Source organism: Mustela lutreola, chromosome 1 (genome assembly GCF_030435805.1).
Source record: "Mustela lutreola isolate mMusLut2 chromosome 1, mMusLut2.pri, whole genome shotgun sequence".
NCBI classification, from domain to species: Eukaryota; Metazoa; Chordata; class Mammalia; order Carnivora; family Mustelidae; genus Mustela; species Mustela lutreola.
The window spans coordinates 232,164,787-232,192,094 of record NC_081290.1 but is presented as its reverse complement, the minus strand read 5'-3'; the positions used below and the strand labels follow the sequence as shown (position 1 = coordinate 232,192,094).

The window sequence follows — 27,308 nt, the reverse complement described above, 5'->3', positions numbered from 1 at the left end:
TTAAAATGTCCATACCATTAATCTACAGATTGATTGTCCATACTAAGCAATCTACAGATCTAATGCAATCCCTGTCACGGGGCACATGGGTGGCTCAGTCAGTTAAGCGTCTGACTTTGGCTCAGATCACGATCTCAAGGTCCTGGCACTGAGCCCCATGTAGTGCTTTTGCTCAGTGGGGAGTATCCTTCTCCCTTTCTTTCTGCCCCTCCCCCTGCTCATGTTCTCTCTCTCTCTCAAGTAAATAAAATCTTAAAAATAATCCCTATCAAAATACTAATAGCATTTTTCACAGAACTAGAACAAACAATCCTAAAATTTTTATGGAAACACAAAAGGTCACAATAGCCCAAGTAGTCTTGAAAAAGAACAAAAGTGGAAGTATTACAATCTCAGATTTGAATATACACTTCAAAGGTGTAGTAACCAAAACAATATGGCATTGGCACAAAAAGCGACACATAGATCAATGGAACAAAATGGAAAATCTAGAAATAAACCCATGATTAATTAATCAATTAATCTTTGACAAAGGAGGCAAGAATATGCAGTGGGTAAAAGTTTCTTTAACAAATGGCACAGGGAAAAATGGACAGCCCCTTGCAAAAGAATGAAATTGGACCACTTTCTTACACCATACACAAAAATAACCTCAAAATGCATTAAAGACCTAAATGTGAGGCAGAAAACCATAAAAATCCTAGAAGAGAACAGGTGGTAACCTCTCTGATATTAGTAGCAGCAACATTTTTCTAGATATGTCTCCTGAAGCATGGAAACAAAAGCAAAAATAAACTACACAGAGTACATCAAAATAAAAAGCTTTTGAACAGCAAAGAAACAGTCAAAAGAACTAAAAGAAAACCTGCTGAACAGGAGGAGATATTTGCAAATGACCTGACAAAGGGTCAGCATCCAGAATATATAAAGAACTTACACAACATAAAAAACCCAAATAATCCAATTTAAAAATGGGCAAAGACATGAAGAGACATTTTTCCAAAGAATACATAGAGATGTCCAACAGACACATGAAAAGATGCTCAGTATCACTGATCATCAGGGAAATGCAAATCAAAACCACAATGAGGTATCACTTCATACCTGTCAGAATGGCTAACATCAAAAACATAAGAAACAACAAGTATTGGTGAAGATGTGGAGGAAAAATAACCCTCATTTACTGAAGGTTGGAATGCAAACCGGTGTAGCCACTGTAGAAAACAGCGTGAAGGTTCTTCAAAAAATTAAAAACAAAATTACCATATGATTCATTAATTCCACTACTGGGTATTTATCCAAAGAATACGAAAACACTAATTTGAAGAGATATATGCACCCCTATGTTTACTGCAGCATTACTTACAATAGTCGAATTATGGAAGCAGCCACGCATCCACTGATTGATGTGGTAAACATACACAATGGAATATACTCAGCCACAAAAAGAATGATATATTGCCATTTGCAACAACATGGATAATGTGAAGTGAAGTAAGTCAGAGAAAGACAAATACCATACAATTTCATTCATATGGGGAATTTAAGAAACAAAACAAAGAAAAAAAGAGACTAACCAAAAAACAAACTTTTAACTATAGAGAACAAACTGATGGTTACCAGAGAGGAGATAAAGAAAATTAAGAGTGCACCTATCATGATGAACACTGACTAATGTATAGAATTGTTGAATCATTATATTGTACACCTGAAACTAATATAACACGATATGCTAATGAAACTGGAATTGAAAAGAAAAAAAAAGGAAATGGTTAAAATGGAGAATTTAGGGGCACCTGGGTGGCTCAGTGGGTTCAAGTCTCTGCCTTCGGCTCAGGTCATGATCCCAGAGTCCTGAGATAGAGCCCTGAGTCCAGCTCTCTGCTCAGCTGGGAGCCTACTTCCTCCTCTCTCTCTCTCTGCTTGCCTCTCTGCCCACTTGTGATCTCTGTCAAATAAAGAAATAAAATCTTAAAAAAAAAATAAAAAAATAAAATGGAGAATTTAATGTTTTGTGTATTTTACCAAAATAATTCTTCAAAAGTTGGTTTTTTACTTTCCCCAAAAGATCTCAGAAAAAGACAAGGATATCAACTCGAACCACTTCTATTCACCACTGTACTAAGGATCCTAGTCAATAGAATAAGGCAAGAAATAAAAAGATTTCTAGATTAGAAATACAGAAATGGGTGTGCCTGGGTGGCTCAGGTGGATAAGCATTTGCCCATGGCTCAGGTCATGGTCCCAGGGTGTTGAGATGGAGCCCTGCATTGGGCTCTCTGCTCAGCGGGGAGTCTGCTTTTCCCTCTCCCTCTGTCCCTTCCTTGCCTGTGTGCGTGCATTCTCTCTCTCTCTCTCTCTCGCAATAAATAAAATCTTTAAGAAAAAAGGCAGAAATAAACCATGACATGATCATGGTTATTTAAAACTGTAAAGAATCCACAAAAAAAGCTACTAGAATAAGTGAATTGAGGAAGACTGCAGGATAAAAGGTCATGTAGCAGATTGCATTTGCCAAAATACAGTCAGAGCAATATTTCTGGTGCCACCTCTTCTTCCATAACTTTGCCATACTGCACTAAGAAGCAGAATCTATCCCAACAACCCTCTTGATCTTGGGTTGAACCTTGTAACTGCTTTGACGAACGGAATGCAGAAAAGAAATTCTATGACCTTTGAGACTATTTCATAAAAGGCAATATTGCCTGGCCAGCCTCCTTCCCTTCCTCACATAATTTGTCTTTGGAACCCAACACGGAGAAGAAGCCCAGGCAACACAGAGAAGCCATGTGCAGAAACTCCAGCTGACAGCCCCCCAGAGTCTCAGCCAACATGGAACACCAAGCACTAAACATGGGAGAAAGCACACTCTCAGAAGAATTCAGCTGCTAGCCTTTAAGCTGCTCTAGCTGATGTGGAATGGTACAGAGATAAGTTATCCTCACTGAGCTCTGTCCAAAGTATAGATTCAAGGGAAAAATAAATACCTGTGTTGTTTAAAGCCACTAAGCTTTTCAGTAATCTGTTATGCAGAGTAACATAGTAACTGCCATAAGTCAATATATGAAAATCAACTGTATTTCTATATATTAATAAAAAGAATTGACAGATGAAATGAAAACATAATGGTTATAAGTAACATTGACATACTTAGTAATAAATTTAACAAAATAAATACAGGACTACGGAGGGAAGCAGAATTATAAAACGATCCCAACAACACTTGTCATTACATAATCTGAGGGTGGAAAAAATTAATGAACAATGCAATATTATTCTTATGATAATGTTATGTTATATGGCAATAGAGAGATTATCTGGTAGACCTAATTTCATCACAGGAGCCCTTTAAAAGCCCCAAATTTTCTCTGGTTAGTAGCAAAAGAGAAAGTCAGAGATTGAAAACATGAACAAGAGTTTACGCGCTGGTTGGGAGATAAAGGGAGTCATGTGGAATGGCCCTGAAAGCAACCCGAGTGACTTTCAGCCTATAGCCATCAAGCAAAAAAGGACTTAAGTCAACAACCTGAATGACCCTGGGAATAGAGTCTCTCAAGAGACTCCAGAGAAGAACTCAGTCCAGGCAAAATCAAAATCAAGGTTCTGCCTTTGTAAGATCCTAAGCAGAGGACCCAGCTCAGCCCACCTGGGTTTTTAAACTAAAAAACTGTGAAATAGTAGATGGAGATAATTTAAAGTCTCTAAGTTTGGGCTGATTTACTACATAGTGATATAAACTAAATATAACTGCAAAGGAACAAGAGAGAAGTTTTGGGGACAGAAATATTCTATATATTATGATTAAGACAGCAATTCCATGGATATTTATATGTGTGTCAACACTCAACCAACACTATACTTAAAATAGATGCATTTTATTTTATATTAATTATAACTTAATAAAGTTGACTCTAAAGAGCCAATTTAAGTTTTCTCCTTTTGCCTCTTGTCACCTTATACACTACTCCCATAAGTAGTTTTATGTATTCTCTGCTTTAGAACTCCTCATTTATTGTTGATTCTCCAGCCCAGGATAAGTCCTTAAAGTTTTGTTGTTGTTGTTCCAAAGATTTTATTTATTTATTTATTTGACAGACAGAGATCACAGGTAGGCAGAGAGGCAGGCAAAGAGAGAGGAGAAGTAGGCTTCCTGCTGAGCAGAGAGCCCAATGTGGGACTCGACCCCAGGACCCTGAGATCATGACCTGAGCTGAAGGCAGAGGCTTAACCCACTGAGCCACCCAGGCACCCCCCAGGATAAGTCCTTAAGCCAGAATATTCAGAATATTCAGTTGTCACTAGAGGATGTGAGCAGTAGATTATCATGATCTGATTTACATTTTTTAAAAGATTTTATTCATTTATTTGAGAGGGAGGGAGAGAGAGAGAGAGAGAATGAGAGAGAACATGAGAGGAGAGAGGTCAGCAGAAGCAGACTCCCTGCTGAGCAGGGAGCTGAATATGGAACTTGATCGCGGGACTCCAGGATCATGACCTGAGCTGAAGGCAGATGCTTAACCAACTGAGCCACTCAGGCACCCATGATTTACATTTTTAAAACATTACTTTGAAAACGTCTAGCAAGGAAATCACCTAGGTAAAGCTTAGAATTCTATAAAAAATTTACTAGTTGGAAAATCCTATCTTAGAACAGTTTCCAAATTTTATTTCAAGAAGCCCTGGTATTCAGTGTAATATCTCACAAACCCAAAGTAAGTAGAAGACGACATACACAGGTAGAGGGAATGGAGAAAACATACAAAGGGGAAACAGCCTCACAAGTTTTAACCAAACGGTCTCCTTTCATCTGCTTTGTATATAAGGATTCCATGCAGGAGTCTGTAGCAGTTGTTCAAATGCTAAAAATATTTTTAAATTACCGCTTTATAATTTTGGGCAATTTTTGCTTTAAAAAATGGGCAAGAAGCATTCTGATTTTCTCCTTCTGTGTCACAGGAAGCCAAGTATAACATAACCAATAAAGCAAGGGAAAGATCTACCACCTCATAGGTCTTAAGCCCTTTGCTCCGGAGAATTATAGCCTTATTGCTGGCTCAGTGACTATGGATCATGTCTAATTCACCTCTGAATCCCCAAATGCCTATCACCAGTACACACTGAAATATGTGCTGAGTTTAACATGACATGCAAACAATGTTAAAATATATAATAAAAGGAGCTGTAACACAATCTGACACTCTTCGGTAAAGTGGCTGGAACACACCACTCCTAGGTATATTTGTTTAAGGACTTCTTGCAGAAGAACACCAGGAGATATTTCTAAAGTTGAGTGGTGAGTTAATGGGTATTTATCAACCTTTGAATGTACTTAATTTGAAAATTTCATATTCAGTTTCAAGTCCTATACCAAGGATCGGCAACTAAGGCCTGTGAATCAAATCCAGCTCAACACCCATTTTTGTAAATAAAGTTTTACTGGAACCCAACCATTCATTTGTTTACATGTTGTCAATGACAAGGTCAGGGCTGAATGGTTGTGAGAGAGAAACCTAAAATATTTACTATTAGGCACTTTACAGAAAATGTTTGCCAACCCCTATTTTATTTCCAAGTATAGAGTGCAAACGAAGGAGCAATTAATTCTGAAATAACATATATAATCATGGTCATAGTTACTGAGAAAAATGATCAGCAGATCTGATGATAGCCAGAGAAAGAAGGATGGAAGGAAAATAAGTAAAAACTAAATAGCCTTTAGAGCATTGCCGTCCAACAGAACTTTCCATGATGATGGAAATATGCTATATCTACTATGCAGTATGTGACCACTAGCCACATGAGGCTCTGGAGCACTTGAAATGTGGGTATTATGAGTACAGAACAGAATTTAAGATTTTACTTATTTTTAATTATTTAAAACAGTCGCATGTACCTAAGGACTACCATACTGCACGGTGCAGCTTTAGCGCTCTGGAGGACAGATTGATAGCAGTTGTCATCTGAAACGGGGCACTTACTCAAGGGAACAAAGAGCTGCCTCCAGTTTAGAAAATTGCAGCCACTGATGGAAAGGCAAACCATGGATAATAGTAAGGGTAAGGTTAACACATAGAATTGGGATTGATAGAATATTCATAAAAATTGGGCCAAATGATTACTCTAAGAAAGAGGACATAAAGAAAGAGGATGCAAAGTAATAGAAGCAGAGATGTGGAGCTTCCATGATAATTTATAAAGTGAACAAACACTGGGTGAAAGAGAAGTACAACAGCTAGAGAATTATTCGGCAGGGAAACCAAAAGAGTCTTGACTTTAAAAAAAAAAAAAAAAAGGAGTTCCATAATCCCACATGTGAATTAGGAAAACTCTCAGAATAATTAGAGGTTAACTGGAAAAGCCATATGAGTAAGGGACTTGGTTACCAATAATGACTTTCTCCTCACTTAACCAAAACAAGTATCTGCAAAAGATATGCCATATTATATTTTCTAGATTTATTTCACATAGAAAGATGATGTTTAATTTTATCACTTTGCCCAATTATCATCTTGTCCTAGTATTATTAAACTTTCCAAATTCTCATTAGCTGGACATTCCTTCCCTTTTCTACTTTGATGCACTGTGTTTCATCCTTCCCTATCCAAACTACTAAGAATATACTACCAAGCTTATAAAATATTAGTTTACGATATTTTTGAAATTTATGATACAAAAATATGCTACAAAAAAAGGAATTTTGAGAAACAAACTACCTTACTTCCCAGCAGCCAGAAGAGAAGGCTGTCAGCTTTTCCCCATTGAGAGTGATATTTGCTGTGGGTTTCTCATAGATAGATTTTATGAAGTTGAGGAAGAATGTTCCCTCTATTCCTATACTTTGAAGCGTTTTAATCAGGAATGGATGCTGTATCTTGTCAAATGTTTTTTCTGCATCAATTGAGAGGACCGTGTGGTTCTTCTCTCTTCTCTTATTGATTTGTTCTATTACACTGATTTGTGAATGTTGAACCACCCTTGTATCCCATAGATAAATCCTACCTGGTCATGGTGGATAATCTTTTTAATGTACTGTTGGATCCTCTTAGCTAGGATCTTGTTGAGAATCTTGGCATCCATATTCATCAGGGATATTGGTCTGAAATTTTCCTTTTTGGTGGAGTCTTTGCCTGGTTTGGGAATCAGAGTAATGCTGGCTTCATAAAAAGAGTCTGGAAGTTTTCCTTCTGTTTCTACTTCTTGAAACAGCTTCAGGAGAATAGATATTATTTCTCTGAATGTCTGGTAGAATTCTCCAGGGAATCCATCAGGTCCTGGGCTCTTGTTTTTGGAGGTTTTTGGTCACTGCTTCAATCTCATTACTAGATATTGGTCTACTCAGGTTGTCAATTTCTTCCTGACTCAGTTTTGGAAGTTTATAGGTTTCCAGTAATGCATTCATTTCACCTAGGTTGCTTAACTTACTGGAATGTAACTGTTGATAGTAATTTCTGATGATTTTTTTCTATTTCCTTGGTGTTAGTCATGATCTTTCCCTTTTCTTTTTTTTTAAGATTTTATTTTTTTATTTGACAGAGAGAGAGATCACAAATAGGCAGAGAGACAGACAGAGAGAGAGATGAGGAGAAGCAGGCTCCCTGCTGAGCAGAGAGCCCTATGCGGGACTCGATCCCAGGCCCCTGGGATCATGACCTGAGCCAAAGGTAGAAGCTTAACCCACTGAGCCACCCAGGCGCCCCGATCTTTCCCTTTTCACTCATAATTTTATTAATTTGGGTCCTCTCTCTTTTCTTTTGGATTAGTTTGGCCAGTGGTTTATTGATCTTATTGATTCTTTCCAAAAACCAGCTTCTAGTTTCATTGATGTGTTCTACTGTATCTCTAGTTTCTATTTTATTGATCTCTGCTCTAATCTTGATTATTTCCTTCTTGTTTGTGGGGTTGGCTTAATTTTTGATTTTCCAGTTCTTTAAGGTATAAAGAGAGCTGGTGTATTCTGGATTTTTCAATTTTTTTGAGTGAGGCTTGGATTGCTATGTATTTCCCCCTTAGGACTGCCTTTGTTGTATTCCATAGGTTTTGGACCAAACTGTCTTCATTCTCATTGGTTTCCATGAATTGTTTAAGCTCTTCTTTGATTTCTTGGTTGATCCAAACATTCTTAAGCAGGGTGGTCTTAAAATTCCAAGTGTTTGAATTCCTTACAAACTTTTTCTTGTAGTTGAGTTCCAGTTTCAAAGCATTGTGGTCTAAGAATATGCAGGGAATAATCTCACTCTCACTGATTTGTGACCCAGTATGTGGTCTACTCTGGAGAAAGTTCCATGTGCACTTGAGAAGAATGAGTATTCTGTTGTTTTAGGGTGGAATATTCTGTATATATCTATGAGGTCCATCTGATCCAATGTGTCATTCAATGCTCTTGTTTCTTTATTGATTTTCTGCTTGGATGATCTATTACTGAGAATGGCATGTTAAGATCCCCTACTATTAATGTATTCATATCAATATGACCCTTTATCTTGATTAACAGTTGTCTTATGTAGTTGGCTGTGCCCGTATTGGGGGCATAAATATTTGCCCCATATCAAGTTTTACTACAAAGCTGTGATCACCAAGACAGCATGGGACTGATAGACCAGTGGAACAGAGCAGAGAGCCCAGATATGGACCCTCAACTCTATGGTCAAATAATCTTCAACAAAGCAGGAAAAAATACACAGTGGGAAAAAGACAAAGTCTCTTCAATAAAAGGTGTTGGGATAATTGAACAGCTATGTGTAGAAGAATGAAACGACCATTCTCTTGTACCATACACAAAGATAAACTTGAAATGGATAATAGACCTCAACATGAAGCAGGAATCCTTCAGAATCCTAGAGGAGGACATAGGCAGTAACCTCTTCAACATCAGCCACAGCAACTTTTTTTTTTAAATTTTTAAAAAAAGATTTTATTTATTTATTTGACAGAGAGAGATCACAAGTAGGCAGAGAGGCAGGCAGAGAGAAAGGAAGGGAAGCAGGCCCCCTGCTGAGCAGAGAGCCCGATGCGGGACTCGATCCCAGGACCCTGGGATCATGACCTGAGCCGAAGGCAGAGGCTTAACCCACTGAGCCACCCAGGCGCCCCAGCAGCAACTTTTTTCAAGCCATGTCTCCAAAGGCAAAGGAAACAAAAGCAAAAATGAACTTTTGGGACTTCATCAAAATCCAAAGCTTCTGCACAGCAAAGGAAACAAACAACAAAACAAAGAGGCAACCCACAGAATGGGAGAAGATATTAGCAAATGACACTATAGACAAAGGGCTGATATCCAAGATCTATCAAGAACTCCACAAACTCAACACACACAAAACAGATAATCACGTCAAAAAATGGGGGAAGACATGAACCAACACTTCTCCAAAGAAGACATGCAAATGGCTAACAGACACATGAAAAAATGTTCATCATCAGTAGCTATCAGGGAGACTCAATCAAAACCATATTGAGATACCACCTGACACCAGTTAGAATGGCCAAAATCAACAAGACAGTAAACAATATGTGTTGGAGAGGATGTGGAGAAAGGGGAAACCTCTTACATTGTTGGTGGGAATGCAAGTTGTTGCAGCCACTTTGGAAAACAGTGTGGAGATTCCTCAAGAAACTATAAATAGAGCTTCCCTATGACCCTGCAATTGCACCACTGGGTATTTATCCCAAATACAGATGTAGTGAAAAGAAGGGCCATCTGTACCCCAATGTTCATAGCAGCAGTGGCCACAGTTGCCAAACTTTGGAAAGAGCCAAGATGCCCTTCCTTCAACAGATGAATGGATAAAGAAGATATGGTCGATATATACAGTGGAGTATTATGCCTCCATGAGAAAGGATGAATACCCAACTTTTTTATCAACATGGTCGGGACTGAAGAGATTATGCTGAGTGAAAAAAGTCAAGCAGAGAGAGTAAAGTATCATATGGTTTCACTTACTTGTGAAGCATAAGGAAAAACACGGAGGACATGGGCAGATGGAGAGGGGAAATCGGAGGGGGAGACAAACATGAGAGACTGTGGACTCTGGGAAACAAACCAAGGGTTTTGGAGGGGAGGAGGGTGGAAGGTTGGATGAGCCTGGTGGTGGGTCTTATGGAGGGCATGTACTGCATGGAGCACTGGATGTGGTGCATAAACAATGAATTTTGGAACACTGAAAAAAAAATAAAACTTTTTAAAAAATTAAAGAAAATAAAAAGATAAACACACAAAAAATAAAATAATGTATAAAGCTAAAAAAAAAAAAAAAGAAGATTGGAATGCAATGTAGGAAACAGTGTGGTATCTAGTAAAGAACACAGGCTCTGAAGTCACAGAGACTTTAAGTCCTGAATATATACACATTCACTGAACCTCACTGACGGCTCTGCTATATGATTTGCAGAACAGGGATAATGATATTTAGCTCGAAAGATGTTAAGAACACTAAACGAAAGAAGGTATTTAAAGTACCTAGACAGCACCTGGCCATGCTGGACACCAAACAGTTACTTCGCTCTCACTCTCCAGCATTTTTTTTTCTTCTACACTTTTAACCTAAGAATACAATGTCCAAGATATGTAAGAAAATAGAATAGTTGTTTTGATCCTGAAAAGGCTTTATCCAAAACCAAGGTGAAAGGATCATCTTTAGACAGGAGAAACAACTCTGTTGTTGAGGTTCCTTGGAGGAATCTTGAACACACATGAAGGCAGGTAATGGGAAAATAATGGAGTTCCCTTTTAGTGGCTTGTATTCTCCGTAAATTAGGAAGAAAGACCACTTGCTAAGTGTGAAAGAGAAGAGGTAAATTCGAGGTTTGAGATGGAAAAAAGTTGAAAGAAATGTTAAAAATATTAGGGTGTCAACCAAGGAAATGACCAAATGGACCCAAATGCTCAGGGTCCACTTGAGACTGATTCCACATTAATTTATGAACATAAATGTGTTCTTTTTAAAGACTGTTTTCAGTAGTACTTGGCTACTTGGATTCAGGTACAAAGAAAGAGGTTATCTGGGTTCATCCTGGGTTGGAATTTCATTTCATTCCATTTATAGGCTAGAATGGTATTTAAATAATGAACTATGAATTCTAACTAAGATAAAGAAAAAAATGATAAAGGATAATATGCCTAAAATGATTAGGATAATGCCAGAGTAATACTGAGCAATCAAAGGAAAAAAAGCAATAGTTGTTAATATTACTAATTATGGTCTTCCACCAATAAGTAATTTCATTATTTTTTAAGATTTTATTTATTTATTTGACAGACAGAACTCACAAGTAGGCAGAGAGGCAGGCAGAGAGAGAGAGTAAGAAGCAAGCTCCCTATTGAGCAGAGAGCCCGATGCAGGGCTTCATTGTTCTAATTTGTAATCATTTCTATATATTTTTCTTTCTTCCACCGGACTGAGCTCTTTGAAGATAAAGAGTGTCTTTCTCATCTCTGCTTCTTCCCAAAGTGTAGTCCAGTATCTACCACATTGTAAGTGACTATTAAATGTTTATGATTAAACCCAAGAATCAAACCTCCTGCCTCAAAAGTATCCATAGAATTTGTTTAAAAAGATCCTAGCTAGGGCATCATAACCTTAACAACAATTCAGAAAACAAGACTTTTCTAAGAAAGGTACTAAGGGCCACTGTCAATTCAATGATAGAAACTCACTCAGCAGCTGACAATATGACTGATGACAGTTTTCAAATACTGCAGACTACAGCGTTAACATGAGGAAGAAAATGAATTCACACATACACAACATGAAAACTGAGAATATATCTGTCTATGAGAATATATCTGTCTATTTTTAAGGGACAAAAGAGGACTCCAGCCTCTATTTTTATCATTCCAGTAACTTACAATGTCGATTGAAATGAGTAATCTGAAGCATAACCTAACCAATGCTGATCAAATATCTGCATTAGGACTTCAAAGCAAGTTCAAAGATATATAATCTGAGAGCTGGCCAGGCCCATTAACTTCCTCTTTGTATTGGGCAGAAGATACACCCCCCAAAAATAATACTGTACCTTTCCCAGTTTATCAAAGGCCACAGGGTTTCAAGAAAGAGGTCTTTTAGCCTGAGGATTCAATTTAAAAAACATAAAGATTTTATTCTTGCTGCTGCTTAACCAGTATGTTCATTTTAAAGTATTCAAAGGGGAAATATATAGTTAACAGCTTTAAAAGTGGGCAGTATACAGGGAATCACAACTTTAAATGTAAACTGTACTGAGTATCTTCTTTAATAAATGGGTTCTCTAAGACTGAGTAGACATATATATTTCCCTAGAGAAAGCATGGTAAAATGGGAGGTCAAGTCTCCAGTTGCTTCTTGTAAATCTGAAGGGCTATGTACACCTAATAAGATACTAAAATGCCTAAACCTCTAGGTCTAACATTTTATTGGGAAATGTAAACAGAGCTCTCATCTGGGATTTCAAAACAATCCCTTGTCTCTCTTACCACCCATGTTCTAACCAGTGGAATTCAAAACAGGACAGAAGCTAGGAAAAGGGGAATTCAGGCAATGAACAGAAAGGGAAGAAAACATTTTGCAACTGGATACTTCTTAGCCCAGTTTGACTCTATGACTCCCATTTTTCCCTGAAGGTATCAGGAAATGTCCTGTCTACTTTCAAGGAAAGAACTTACAGTTTCTAGACAGAGTTTATCTCTTTCCCAGAGGCCCTGTAGAAGAAAAGATCACCCACTCCTGTTGCATCCCCTTTCTCAAAGATTCTGATCTATAAAGCAAGCAATTCAATTAATGTGTTTCAATAGTCATTAAAAACAATATTTGAAAAGCATGGGTTGAAAATATAAGAGAAAAACAGAATAATCAAATGTTTGGGTCCTTAAGAAGACAGGAGAAAATGAGATACACTCTATGCAGTGACAGGTGAAATCTGGAAGAAGTTTAAAAAAGATTTTCTTCTCTGCCCCTTTTCTTTTACTTCATTGGAAGTGAAAGAAACAAATACATGTATAAACAGGGAAAGACCAAATTGAGTTTGAGTACACAATAAAGTATAATACAATCTATCTACATTTCAGAGCGCTACCTAGGGTAGAGACATCTTCATATAATTACCAGACATTTTCTCTTCTTCTCATGGGTACCTCAAAATCATAAAACATCAACATACAAGTTTACCTATTAATTAAAAGTAAAATTATAAAATTTTAAAAATCTAAGCCTTAAAAAAATCTTATTCTGGATCTTATATATTAATAACCAGTATACAGTAAATATCTGCCACTACTAGCGATTGCAGTTAGTCTTTTTATTGTGATTTGGCTTTAAATACTTTCTTATATTAAAAATTAATTCAGAATTACCTGAAAGAGAGAGTACCCAAACAATATCAAGTATAGTTCAAAGAACTGCCAAGAAACCTGGCTGCTATTCTACAGACTCAATGCTATCTACCGAATAGTCAACTCACGAGTTGTTTTGTCTCTAACGAAACAAATGAGCACAGATATTAAGGCTGTATTACCTTCATAATGTTAACTAAATCTGTTTGATAGTAGCGATCCTGGTGTGCATTTGCTGCTGCTAGTGTAAGAAGATAATCATTCCTTGCATGGGTAGCTTTAGAGTTACATTCAGATCGCCGGGCTTTTAACTGAAACATAGTGAAAGAAAAAAAATCAATACAAACTGATATTGCGCTGTAAGATAAATGAGGATACCATTCTTAGCTGGCAATTAATGGCAATTAATGGCTCTCCAACAAGAGTAAAGGTAACCATGTGGAGAAATATTTATTTGCATATAAAAATATTCAACACTATTGAGGAATTAAATAATGATTACAACTGTTACACATGGTGAGAGTGTTTCCTTTTTTTTTTTTTTAAGATTTTATTGATTTATTTGACAGAGAAAGAGAACACAAGCAAGCAGAACAGCAGAGGGAGAGGAAGAAGCAGGCTCCCCACTGAGCAGGGAGCCTGATGCAGGGCTCGAGCCCAGGATCCTGGGATCATGACATGAGCCAAAGGCAGTCGCTGAGCCACCCAGGCACCCTAAGAGTGTTTTCACATGTTATTTACACTTAACATACTTCCAAAGCTTTTCAAAATACTTCAAAGTATTTTGCTCATTTTATTCAGATGGGAAAATAAAGGTTCCCAAATTAAGTACCTACTTCTCAAAAACATGGGTAAATCTGCTATGAGTTAGAAAATCTTTTTTTAAAAAAATCAGCATTCCAGGTACCTGGGTGGCTCAGTTGGTTTAAGTGTCTACCTTCGGCTTGGGTCATGATGGCAGGGTCCTGGGATCGAGTCCCACATTAGGCTCCCTGCTTCTCAGGAGTCTGCTTCCTCCTCTGCCTCTCCCCCTCTGTTTGTGTTCTCTTTCTCTCACTCTCTCTCTCAAATAAATAAATAAAATCTTTCAAAAATAAAAATTAAAAAAATCAGCATTCCTCATGTGCCAAAAGAATAGTATGCTGGCTGGGATCCTGACAGCCAAAGGCGGGTCACTAAACTTACTTATCAGGTATTCGACAGCTTGACCGGTCCCACAGGAAAATCTCACTTGGATCTGGCTCAGAGCATCTGCTCAAGGCTGTAAATCTGAATGAAATAAATTTTGTAGATTTTCTAAAGCCCGAGGACTAAGTCTCTTGGACTAAGAGTTCTAGATAACAGGCTACCTAAGCAGGTAAGGTATAGAACCTATCTCTAAAACAATCTTGAGAAGCAAGCAGTGCCCAAAGTGCTGACACCTAGGCAGAAAACTCCCATGAACTGGGAAGGAAACTTATTCCCCGAGTTAATGACTTTAAAATGCTTCTAAATTAGGTGGAAACAACTGACTTCAACCCTCAAAAAACCCAGTTCTTTTTCAGTAAACTAAGGTTTTTCAATTGTGAAATAGTTTTTAAAAACTCACCTTTACACTTGCTTTTTGTAAACTGATTCTTGATTGAAAAAGACTAAGTTTAGATCTATAATAAAACAGAAAATACAGTATGTTTAATAAAATTATCAAATTACATATGACATCTTTAGTATTATAATTCCAAAATTTTAAAACAGTGATGCTTTTCCACAATGCTATTCCAAAAGAGAACTAAAAAAATAGAAAGCCAGGAGTAATGATTATTTTCCCATACTACAGGAAGAGTATTGTAGTGCAACAAGAAAATTGGGATATTTAATTAAGATATCCTGAATGACAAGAATACAATTTGACAAATACAATATATCAGTATCTCCTAATAAACAAGAGTCATCAAACTATAGGTGATTCCTAGTGTCATACAATTACACACACTTAAATTCACACTTAGTTTAGAAACTCAGGGATAAACAATCTGGGGAGGCAAATATTAGCAGGCTTTCAGGGTCATGTGCAATAGGCTGTGACAACACCTGCAATGCAACCTACAGTAGGATATTCCCAAGGTCTTCAAAGTCCTTAATTCCATTATTTCTCCCACGTAAAGTCCTTCTTGTCTGGCTCCCAGCCTGTGTGCTCCTTCCACTCTTACTATAGTATTTGCAACACAGTGAGAAAGTCCTTGGGCTCTGCCCTATATGATTTTATTTTATTTAATCTTCTCCCATTCTGATGTCCTTATTTTCCTCAATTCCTTTCAGTTTGGGAAGGAAACATAATTAACAATCAGTAGTAAAAATACGTTGGTTTTACCCAAACAGCTAGAGATAAACAGAAGGAGAAAGTCAACAGACAAACAGTAAGGAATAACAACACTCTCACAAGCGACCAGTGATTTTTGAAGCTGCAATGTTTGTCCTGACAGCAGTGTCATGGTGATTGCCATGGGAGAACTCAGTGCATGTGCTGGAAGCTATGCCATAATACCAAGGAAAGTTGCAGACCCCATGGGAATGGAAGGTGGAGCAAGCCAGTCTCTGCAGAGCAAATGTTTGGAGGAGAGCAAACACAGCTTATCACCTTTCTAACAAAAGAGAAACATTCAGGAATGCACACATGTGAATCCTAACTACTTCTCCACTGTTTAAAAAAAATAGCGTCCAAGATACTCCTATTATTTTCTGCCTTGCCATATTCGTATTTCCTGGGGTTCTGTCTGCTTTTATTAATCAGATTCCTATTTGTTTTGACTAGAAAAAGCCACACACTTCAAAATTTGAAAGAGCCTGTTCAAGATTAAAAAAGACTGGGGTATTCTCAATTCTTTTTCTTGCAGTCATTATCCAAATGATCTGAGTTGCACCTAGATTTTCCAATATAAGGTTCTAAAAGTTTCTGCTTTCTGTTTCATTTGCTAATCCTCATATAAAATCTTCTGTGGTACTTAAGAAGATATTAGTAATAGATAAAATAATACAGTTTCAATGCTCAAAGATTCTGATCTACATAAATAAGATACAAATAAATATTGAATTGTATTGCACACTCCCCACCTACTTCCAAATGTTAATGCTCCTTAGGGTCCCAACCTCAATTTCTCATTTTATATATGATTTCATCCCTGTAACTATCATCTGATAGGCAACTAACCCCAAAGCGAGATCTTCAGGCCCAGATTCTCACCTGAGAGTTAGATACATGACTCCCTGCCAAATTTATTCACTTCAGTGTCCCGCAGGCTCTTCAGAACCTACATACCTACATATCCAAAATGGAACCCATCCTTCCTTTCAAATGGCATCCCTCTTCCTTTTTATTCTCTCTCTCTCTCTCTCTTTTTTTTAAAGATTTTATTTATTTATTTGGCAGACAGAGATCACAAGTAGGCAGAGAAGCAGGCAGAGAGAGAGGAGGAAGCAGGTTCCCTGCCGAGCAGAGAGCCCAATGTGGGGCTTGATCCCAGGACCCTGGGATCATGACCTGAGCGGAAGGCAGAGGCTTTAACCCACTGAGCCACCCAGGCGCCCCTTTATTCTCTCTCTTAATGTGCACAGCTCACCATCTATCAAAAGTACACATAGTCCCATCCTTATTTCTCCTTCCTGAGCTTCCTTCTCATCTCCTTCAAGACTCTATCACTTCTTCTATAAAGGTTTCCTTTCTCATTAGGCAAAATTAATTTATTTTCTATGCTTACAAAGCAGTGTTTTCATACAACTACAGTGAACATATTATTAGTTACTACGTAAGTGACTGTAGGTACTTAATTTGAGTCTACTGTGAATAAACAAATCATAAAGTTACTTTAAAACACAACTGCCTTTAATTATAGGCTTTAAATTTCTTAAGGATGCAAAGTTTATCTTACTCATCTCTGTACTCAAAATACCCAAAATAATTATTCAATAAACATTTAGAGAGCCAATGAAGATAAAGAGGCATTTCTTACTCTGTAGTTGAATGAATTTTCCAGGAAAGTTACACACTGAAATAAAATGTCTCATTTGATGTAACTGCTTTGAATTTGGGCCATATTAGAAGGCTGTGTTTTGCAATGAGCATCTGTGAATTAGATCCTGTCAAATCCATACTTCTTAGGAACTGCTTTGGAATTGTCCTCATTTTTGCTCTGTGGACCTTGGCTAAAGTAGGTATTTATATATGCTCTAACAAATCTCTCAACTCTCTGTTCTAGAATCCCTGAAAGTTTTAAAAAAACAAATTCCCCAAAACCACCATGACAGGAAATTCCTATAAGGAGATCATCTAATCTAAAATCTTCAGATCTTATTGGAAAGATGGGTACACTGACTCTACCAAAGTATGGGAAATATCTGCATGCTCAGAAAAATAATAAAGACAATAAACTAAAATAGCAAAATATTAAATACGTTTTCCAGTAATGTTAAATACTTTAGGAATATTTGTCAACCGGTCCTTGGTACTGAATTAACTTTGGAGGAAACCCTAAATTTTCACAAGATGCTTATGAGATTGCTTAACTTCCTATAGATAAAAACATATTAGAAAGAATTCCCCCCTCCACTGGTCTGTACAAATGTTCATCACCTTTCTGATTTCATGCCTAGGAGTTAAGAGTCAGCTTTCTTAATAGACCTCTTTAGAGTCCCATTCAATGGCACAGGTTTATTTTTTCTCAAAAACTTTATCTTTCCTCAGCTTGTGATAGCAAAAGTCTGTACTGCTCACTTTATATACCCTTTTATTATCAATTGCCAGTTCCTTCTTTTCCTAATTATTCTCAAAATAAAGGGCTTATGATTCACATATACTAAAAGTAAAATTCACACATTTGTTAAAGCATACATTTAAAAAGTATATATATTAGAATTTCACACAAGAGAGAAACTGTGTCTGGGGCAGGATTTCTATACTGAGGTCAGTGCTCTTTATTTATTTGAGATGTCCAAGGTGCCTTCAATGGCATGCTGAGAATCAGGGATTTCCAACAACAACTCATTTATAGTCTAACATGAAATAAATGAGGATCCTAAACCCGGATATTCTGACACCATAGCAACTTCAACCAGCTTTGTTAAGCGTTCAATACAATGTTCATTTGTCCTTTTTCCTTCTCAAAATTCAATTTTTAACATGAAAACTAACTGATCGAATATTCTCATTTTGCTATACTAATTTAAATGAGATCATCCAATATAAAAGAAAAAATTGAAAGTATGCAACATTTATAGGTCAGATTAAACCAACATAACCTAAGAATGAGACTATGCCCTATATTAACAGAAAACAAAGTATTGGCAAAAATAACATTTATTTGCATAATTACTTTTTGAGAAATGCTAAAGCACATACTTTGCTTCGATGTCAGCTTTCTCTCGTACTGCATGAGCCATCTGTTCAGTCTCAAAGTACTTCTTTTTGCCTTTAGCTAAATCTTTCACTGTCTCTTGTAATTCAGTTTGGATCTTTGTCAACTGGTCCACACACTGTAAAATACAAAGTGCAATTATGATGATATTAGTTTTCAGGCTTACCAAAAATGAATTTGTCCTAAGGACTATGCACTATGCCCTCAGGATAGAAACCCAGGAGAAAAATCAGCACTTTTAGTCTCCTTCAAACTGCAAATTAAAATCCAGTGAACAGCTGGTACTCCCATCTCAAGAAATGTATTGAACAGTGTCCCAGTTTGCTTAACAACTCTTAATAACCTCAGTGCTGCTGAAGATGACGTTTAAGGTAAGGCAGGAGAAGAGCAACAATGAAAATGCTTTTATTGTTGGAGATACCATGACACTAAAGGCAAAAGAACAAAGCAATCCTATATTACTTCATAATCTTTGGGTGGGGATCATGCTGATCTTCTCTATAACATGCCAATTTTAGTATATGTGCTGCCAAAGTCTTAATGTGCTACAAAATATTAATAAAATCTTTACATGTTTGGGGAACTGATGGTGCAAAGGATACTGAAGAATTCTGCTCTGGGAAAGGAGGAGTATAATCTGACAAGTCTAGCATAAATCCAAGATGGAGAGAAGCAAGAAACCTGGGTACCATGTAACAATTACTACTCAAAATTACTACCAACTTAGTTCTTTGAATACATATACACATCTGGGAATGGAAACGGACATGATTAACAAATAAATGTTTGATTAATAAATTCTTATAACACATTGGGGCCAAAGTAACATTGCTTTGGGACTCTTCTGGATATCTAAAGGGGAAACACTTCCCAGTTTGCAACAGACCACTGCAAAGGTGAGGCCAACTCAGGGAAGCCTCAACTGAAACACTTCTGAGCCTGAAACAGAGTCTGGTGGAGACTGACAGGAACTCAGCAAAGCAGGAAGAGACACTGGTGAGGAACTATATTGACAGGATGAACAGCACGGAGTAGAGCAAAGACACTGGAGCAGAAAGGATGAAGTGCAAATAAACTTACACATGTGACATACAGGCTAGAGTTTCCCAAAAATTGTTAGGTGGTAAGAAAAGGACTACTTTACAGTAAGCAAAAAACCTGGAGGATTCCCTAAGGCGTATTTACTTAGCACTTAACAAGTGCCAAGCTATAAATAAAGGGTTAAAAAAGGCCTCACCTCTTTCTTCTCTGCTTGAAAACTGGACACTTACTTAACTTTCTAGGTCTGTGTTTCAACAGAAACCTGATAAAGACACAATGTGGCAACACCACTTATGAACATTGATAGGTAAACTGCCTCAATGTGGAAGAAAGTACAAATGCAAGATAAATATCTGATGGAAAAGTCCTGAGTTTGGGCTTCTGTGAGTATGATAATGCCTGTATATGGACAAGTCTTTTGCAGAGACTTTGGAAGCTCTGGTGTAATAAATAAACAAATAAAGTTGTAATAAAAGCTTTTAGTCTCTTTAGGGTCAGTGGCTATCCCTGTACATGTGAATCTCATTCTCTTACCCCAGACCTTTCACCTGAGGAACCAAACAGAATAACTGGTTGGCTATGCAGACTGAGGCATACACTGGTGGAAGAACTAATTATACTAGTGCCGGATGCCGTCCTGCTTGTTAATTGTGTTTGCTATTCAAATGTCCTTCTAACTAAACCTCATGCCAAGTATGGCCTAGGATAATCATGACAGTCTCAGTGTTCTGCTACTTTTAAGAAGACTCCCTATGGGTGCGCACACAGGCAAAATGTGTAAGTATAGTACTTTATAAATTTTATCACATTTACTCCTCCAAACAACTCTGATAAAAGTATTCATATTAGTACCATTTTAAGATGAGGAAATACAGGGCGCCTGGGTGGCTCAGTAAGTTCAGTGTCTGACTCTTAATTTTAGCTTGGGTTATGATCTTGGGGTCATGGGATTGAGCCCTGCATCAGGCTCCACTGTCAGCACAGAGTCTGCTTGGGATTCTCTCTCTCACCTTATGTCCCATACCCAGCTTGTGCATGCACCTGCACTCTTGCACTCTCTCTCAAATAAATAAATAAAATATATTTTTTAAATGAAGAAATAGACTTACAAAGGTTAAATAATTTATCCCAAGTCATACAGTAAAGAGTGATATCTTTTACCATGTAAACCACTATAGTACGTGCCCCAGTTTTGTGACAACCATGTTTTTAAAGTCCTTATGTAGAGAAAACTTACCTTAAAATAGTAAGCTTTTAAAAATTGACATGTAACTCACATAGCAGAAAATTTTAAAGTATACAATTCAGTGGTTTTCAGTATATTCTTAAGATTGTATAACTATTACCACTACTTAACTCCAGAATACTATCATCACCACCCCCCAAAAAAGAAAGAAACCCATACCAATTAGCAGTCACTCTCCATTTTCCCCTACTCCTAGTCCCTAGAAACCACTACTTTTTGTCTCAATGAATTTTTGTCTCAATGAATTTCTTGCATTTCATATCAGTGGAATTAAATAATATCTGGCCGTATATGTCCCAAGACTTTCACTTAGTATAATGTGTTCAGGGTTTATCTATCTTATATCATGTATTAATTCATTTCTTTTTGTGGCTGAATAAGATTTTGCTGTGTAGATATACTAAAATAATCTTTTATCTTGCAGAAAAATCTTCCTTTGTCTTTAGTTTTAATAGTCCTTATCATAAACAAACCGCTTATTTAAAAAATAATACCATGAAGGGTATCTGGCTGCCTCAGTCAGTAGAGCATGTGGCTCTTGAGCACAGAGATTACTTTTTTAAAATTTTATTTTATTTTTTCAGTGTTCCAGGATTCCTTGTTTATGCACCACACCCAGTGCTCCATGCAATACGTACCCCACTTAATACTTAAAAGAATAAAAATAAAAAATATTATGCATCCATCAGAAAGGATGACACAACTTTTGTATCAACATGGATGGGTCTGGAGGAGATTATGCTGAGTGAAATAAATCAAGCAGAGAGAGTCAATTGTCATATGAGGTCACTTGTGGAGCATAAGGAATAACACGGAAGACATTAGGAGAAGGAAAGGAAAAGTGAATTGGGGGAAATTGGAGGGGGAGATGAAGCATGAGAGACTGTGGGCTCTGAGAAAACAAATTGAGGGTTTTGGAGGGGAGGGAGGGTGGGGGGTTGGGTGAGCCTGGTGGTGGGTATTAAGCAGGGCACATACTGCATAGAGCACTGGGTGTGGTGCATAAGCAATGAATCTTGGAACGCTGAAAAAATAAAATTAAAGGAGAAGTTAAATTTTAGAACCAAAAAAATAAAAATAAAAAATATTTAAAAATAATACCATGACAACCTGACACTCCCACAGAAAACTGAAACATCCCAGTAATGCTGTGTTTGTGGGTATGGAGAGCTTAGAAAGTGTTCCATGGCTTCAATGAGATATTAAGAACCAAAAACTGGGGCATGGTCTGAAAAATGCAACTATGTTTAATGGGAAAGTGAGATGGAAATTTGTTTTGCTTTGTTTTGTTTTAATTTTATTTAAATTCAATTAGTTAACATATATTAGTTTCAGAGATGGATTATTTAAAAGAGGAGTCAGATGTAAGATTTCTATAACCAAAGTGTTCACCTAAAATGAGTGTGGCCTCAGAAAAACTGAACAGTGAAGAGAAACTCAAGAATCCAATGGCGATTTACCTGCACTGAAAGGGTCTGATAATGAGTGTTTTGAGAGGAAACTAAGCACAGAAGGTCAAAACTTTTCCTGGGGATGCAAACCATGTGGCTAGGATCAGAGTATATTCATACAAAGTGAATGCCATAGGCACATGTGTGCACAGATCCACACATAGCCACTCAACTGCTTATATCCCTACCCTTTGAAGAATAAGATGTCTTTCTTAGTACTGGGTAACCAAACATCTTAGGGAATTACTTAATTCATTTTCATCTATAAAATACTATTAATTAAATTATTTTTTGCACATGTGACAATGTCAAGGTGGATTTTATGATAGTTCAGATCTTTAAAAAGATTTCTCAAAAATCTCATCAGAACATTTAGGGTGATTCTTTTCCTTTTTTCTTTCTCTTTATATAAGTTTCTAAGATACTATTCATCAAATAATATTAGATAGCCTATGTGTGCAACGAAGAAATCTCTTGTGATCCATTCTTCCCTACCCTTCAGTACATCCATGACCACGTTTTCCCAAACGAACTGCTTCAAGTCGGAGTATCTGGATTTTTGTCAAAGAAAAGTAGTCTTCACATAGCAAAATACAGACATACCTCATTTTATTGTACTTTGCTTTATTGTGCTTTACAGATACTGCATTTATTTATTATTTTTTATTTTTTATAAATTGAAGGTTCAAGACTTCAGTGAAAGAAGTAACTGCAGATGTGGTGGAAATAGCAAAAGAAGTAGAATTAGAAGTGGGGCCTAAAGATGTGCCTAAATTGCTGCAACCTCATAATAAAACTTGAATGGATGGGGGATCGCTTCTTATGGATGAACAAAGAAAGTGGTTTCTTGAGACAGACTCTACTCCTGGTGAAGACTGTTAAAATGACAACAAAGAATTTAGAATATTAAGTATATTTAGTTGATAAAACAGTGGCAGGGTCTGAGAGGACTGACTCCAATTTTGAAAGAAGTTCTGTGGGTAAAATACTATCAAATAGTATCACATGTTACATCACATATTACATCACATAATACAGAGAAATCATCTGTGAAAGGAAGAGTCAATGGATTCAGCAAACTTCATTGTTGTCTTATTTTAAGAAACTGCCACAGCCATCCCAGCCTTCAGCAACCACGACCCTGCTCAATAAGCAGCCATCAACGTCAAGGCAAGATCCTCTATCAGCAATAAAACTATGACTCATGAAAACTCAGATAATGGTTAGCATTTTTTAAGCAATGAACTATATTTAAATTAAGGCATGCACATTTTTTTAGACATAGCTATTGTACACTAAATAGTCTATAGTACAGTGTGAACTAACTTTTATTTATACTGGGAAGCTAAAAAATTCATTTGACTCAGTTTATTCCAATATTTGATTTATTGTAGTGGTCTAGAACCAAACCCACAGTATTTTTGAGGTATGCCTGAACCAAAAACATTTATTAAATAAAAGTCATCAGTGCTGTGAAGTGTGTAAACCCGGTGATTCACAGACCTGTACCTAAAAAGATTACCTAGGATTTCCTTTCCAATTTTAAGATAAATTTCTTCTGCAGGAATACAGTTTTCTGGGGTAGACTAAGTTATATACTTAAAAAGAAGCTTAACAATGCTTAAGAAAAGACTTGGTGCACTCCAGTTATTTATAGCAGCTATGTCCATAATAGCTGAACTATGGAAAGAGCCCAGGTGTCCACTGACAGATTAATGGATAAAGAAGATGTGGTCCAGAGACACACAATGGAATATTATGCAGCCATCAAAAATGAAGTTTTGGGATGCCTGGGTGGCTCAGTTGGTTAGGTTGCTGCCTTCAGCTGGGGTCATGATCCCAGCGTTCTAGGATCGAGTCCCACATCAGGTTCCTTGCTCAGCAGGGAGCCTGCTTCTCCCTCTGCCTCTGCCTGCTATTCTGTCTGCCTGTGCTAGCTCTCTCTCTCTCTCTGACAAATAAATAAATAAATAAATAAATAAATAAATAAAATCTTTTAAAAAAATGAAGTTTTGCCATTTGCAATGATGTGGATGGAACTATAGGGTATTACACTAAGTAAGGTAAGTCAATCAGAGAAAGACAATTATCATATAATCTCACTGATATGTGGAATTTGAGAAACAAGGCAGAGGATTATAGGGGAAAGGAGGGATAAATGAAAGAAGCCAAAACCAGAGAGAGAAACAAACCATAAAGACTCTTAATCTCAGGAAACAAACTGAGGGTTGCTGGAGGGGAACTGGGTAGGAGGCATAGTGGGTTGAGCGATGGACATCAGGGAGGGTATGTGTTGTGGGGAGCAATTTGTATTGTATAAGACTGATGAATCACAGACCTGTACCCTTGAAACACATAATACATTATATATTTAAAAAAAAAAAAAGACTTGGTGTGGTATAAGCCCAGCTCTTTCCCAAGAGTTATAAACACTGACCACTGATAAACACAGAAATTAATGTACAAGTTTACACTAAGGCTAAGGGATCATATGAAATGATGACAAACTTGGGATATTAGAATTCCAGTGAAGAAATTAAAAATAGATCCCTGAGCATGACACAGATCATGTATAGATAGATATATCTGCCAGTAATTTAAAGACGGGAATAAAAGTAAAAGTAACTTTAGCCAATACATTAAAGTCGTACAAACCAGTAGGTTCTATGAACAGTAGTTGTGTCCTGGAAACTCATCCAAAGATAATAACTTCAAAGAAAAAAAGTTAAATTTTTATTGTAGACTTAGTGGTCATGTCCAAAAACAGAGGTATGATTTTAAAAAGCAGAATAAATTAAAAATTCATTCAGAAATAAAAAATAATAGAGGTGCCTAGGTAGCTCAGTTGGGTAACCATCCAACTCTCAATCTCAGCTCAGGTCTTGATCTCAGGGTTTTGAGTTCCTGGTCCGCACTGGGCTCTAAGCTGGGACTGGAGCCTACTTAAAATAATAATAAAAATTACAACAACAACATAAAGGTTGTACAGAAACATGAACAATTAATTAGGAAATGGAAGAGAATAACGAATACAGGATATCATAAAAAATGATCAATGTATTAATTACAACTATTACAAAAACTAAGAAGATAAAAGAAGTAAAGGAATTAAGTAGCCTACTAAGGTAAAGAGGTTGTATGTATTTTCTTTTTTTTTTTTTTTTAAGATTTTATTTATTTATTTGACAGACAGAGATGACAAGCAGGCAGAGAGGCAGGCAGAGAGAGAGAGGAGGAAGCAGGCTCCCCGCTAAGCAGAGAGCCCGATGCGGGGCTCAATCCCAGGACCGTGGGATCATGACCTGAGCCGAAGGCAGCGGCTTAACCCACTGAGCCATCCAGGTGCCCCGGTTGTATGTATTTTCTTTTTTTTTTTTTTTTAAAGATTTTATTTATTTTATTTGACAGAGAGATCACAAGTAGGCAGAGAGGCAGGCAGAGACAGAGGGGGAAGCAGGCTCCCTGCTGAGCAGAGAGCCCGATGCGGGGCTCGATCCCAGGACTCCGAGATCATGACCTGAGCCGAAGGCAGCGGCTTAATCCACTGAGCCACCCAGGCGCCCCAAAATAGAGAAAGTTTTAAAAAGAACATGAATATCAAAATATTATAGAGGGAAAACTTTAAGTCAAACTTGGTTGTGATAATGACAGAACAAGTTGTTTCAGACTACCTTCCTCTAGGATGTAAAACTTGGACACTGTTTAAAACTACCAGCACTAAGGAACAATGATACACACTGGACTTACGGGAACTGTGATGTCTGGAAGAAGGGAAGCACAGCTAGGTTAGCTCTATATTTAAGGTGACTTTTCTCCTAAGGTTATTTGTTGAATCAGGTTACAAAGAAACAGGCATTCTTACTAGACTGGCGAATCAGAGGTTGAAGTTTAAGGATGCTGAAAGAGTAGAAACTTGAGAGGCTAAGATCTGGAAAGAAGGGTGCTACAGAGAAAAGCAAGCCCAAAGATCTGTATGCAATTTCCCCAAGTCATCGGTTCAGTTGACTTCTAAATGGCCATGTATGGGTGTTAACGCCAAGAAATCCAGTAAAAAACAGTAGCTAAAAGGCTAATGAGCTGAGCAGTTAGCAGAGGATCAGAGCAGCGATACGATGCTGAGAAGACAAAGGTTGGCACGTCTTGTCAAAGTAGAAGGGTTTTGGTAGGCACCCCACACTTTCTCACAGTTAAAATCCTGGCAATAAGAACAAAGGTGAAATAGACCAGCCCCATGAAAAGCTAAAACCAGACCCTCACAGGATCAAGGTGATCTGACAGTATTCTATCTGCCTGCCAGAAAACTTAACTCTTTGGAAATAAAAAATGTCTTCCAGAGTCTCTATAATTTTTTTTTAAGATTTTATTTATTTATTTGACAGAGATCACAAGTAGGCAGAGAAGCAGCAGAGAGAGAGGAAGGAAGCAAGCTCCTGGCTGAGCAGAGAGCCCAATGCTGGGCTCGATCCCAGGACCCTGGAATCATGACCTGAGCCGAAGACAGAGGCTTTAACCCACTGAGCAACCCAGGCATACTTGAGTCTCTACAATTTTTATCCAAAATGTCCACCATTGTGAGGCATACTAAAACAGCTGACCCCAATAACCCAAAACCAAGAAAAACAGTAAACCATAAAAAAAAAAAAAATGGCCTACAGTGATTCAGACAGTGGAATCATGAAACAGAGATTAGGAATAGTATATTCAAGAGGGTAAAAGAAAAACATGTGGAGGTGCACCAGAAACAGAGAATCTTTTTTTCTTAAATATTTATTTATTTATTTTTGAGAGAGAGAGAGAGAGATTGAGAGGGAGAGAGTGTGTGAGAACATGACTGGGGGGGAGGGGCAAAGAGAGAAACAGCCTCCCTGTTGATCAGGGAG

At 37.3% G+C, this 27,308-nt stretch overlaps 1 protein-coding gene across 2 annotated transcripts in view; it reads right to left on the bottom strand.

Annotated features, from left to right (window-relative positions):
• FCHSD2 (FCH and double SH3 domains 2) overlaps window positions 1-27,308 on the bottom strand; it is a 288,812-nt gene that overhangs the window by 113,410 nt on the left and 148,094 nt on the right. For both annotated transcript variants that reach the window (XM_059133356.1, XM_059133365.1), the window contains exons 6-8: window positions 18,675-18,808; window positions 14,892-14,946; window positions 13,486-13,614 (exon numbers count right to left, since the gene is read on the bottom strand). In XM_059133356.1, coding sequence (XP_058989339.1) covers window positions 13,486-13,614; window positions 14,892-14,946; window positions 18,675-18,808 — 318 coding nt within the window. The remainder of the gene's footprint in view (window positions 1-13,485; window positions 13,615-14,891; window positions 14,947-18,674; window positions 18,809-27,308) is intronic.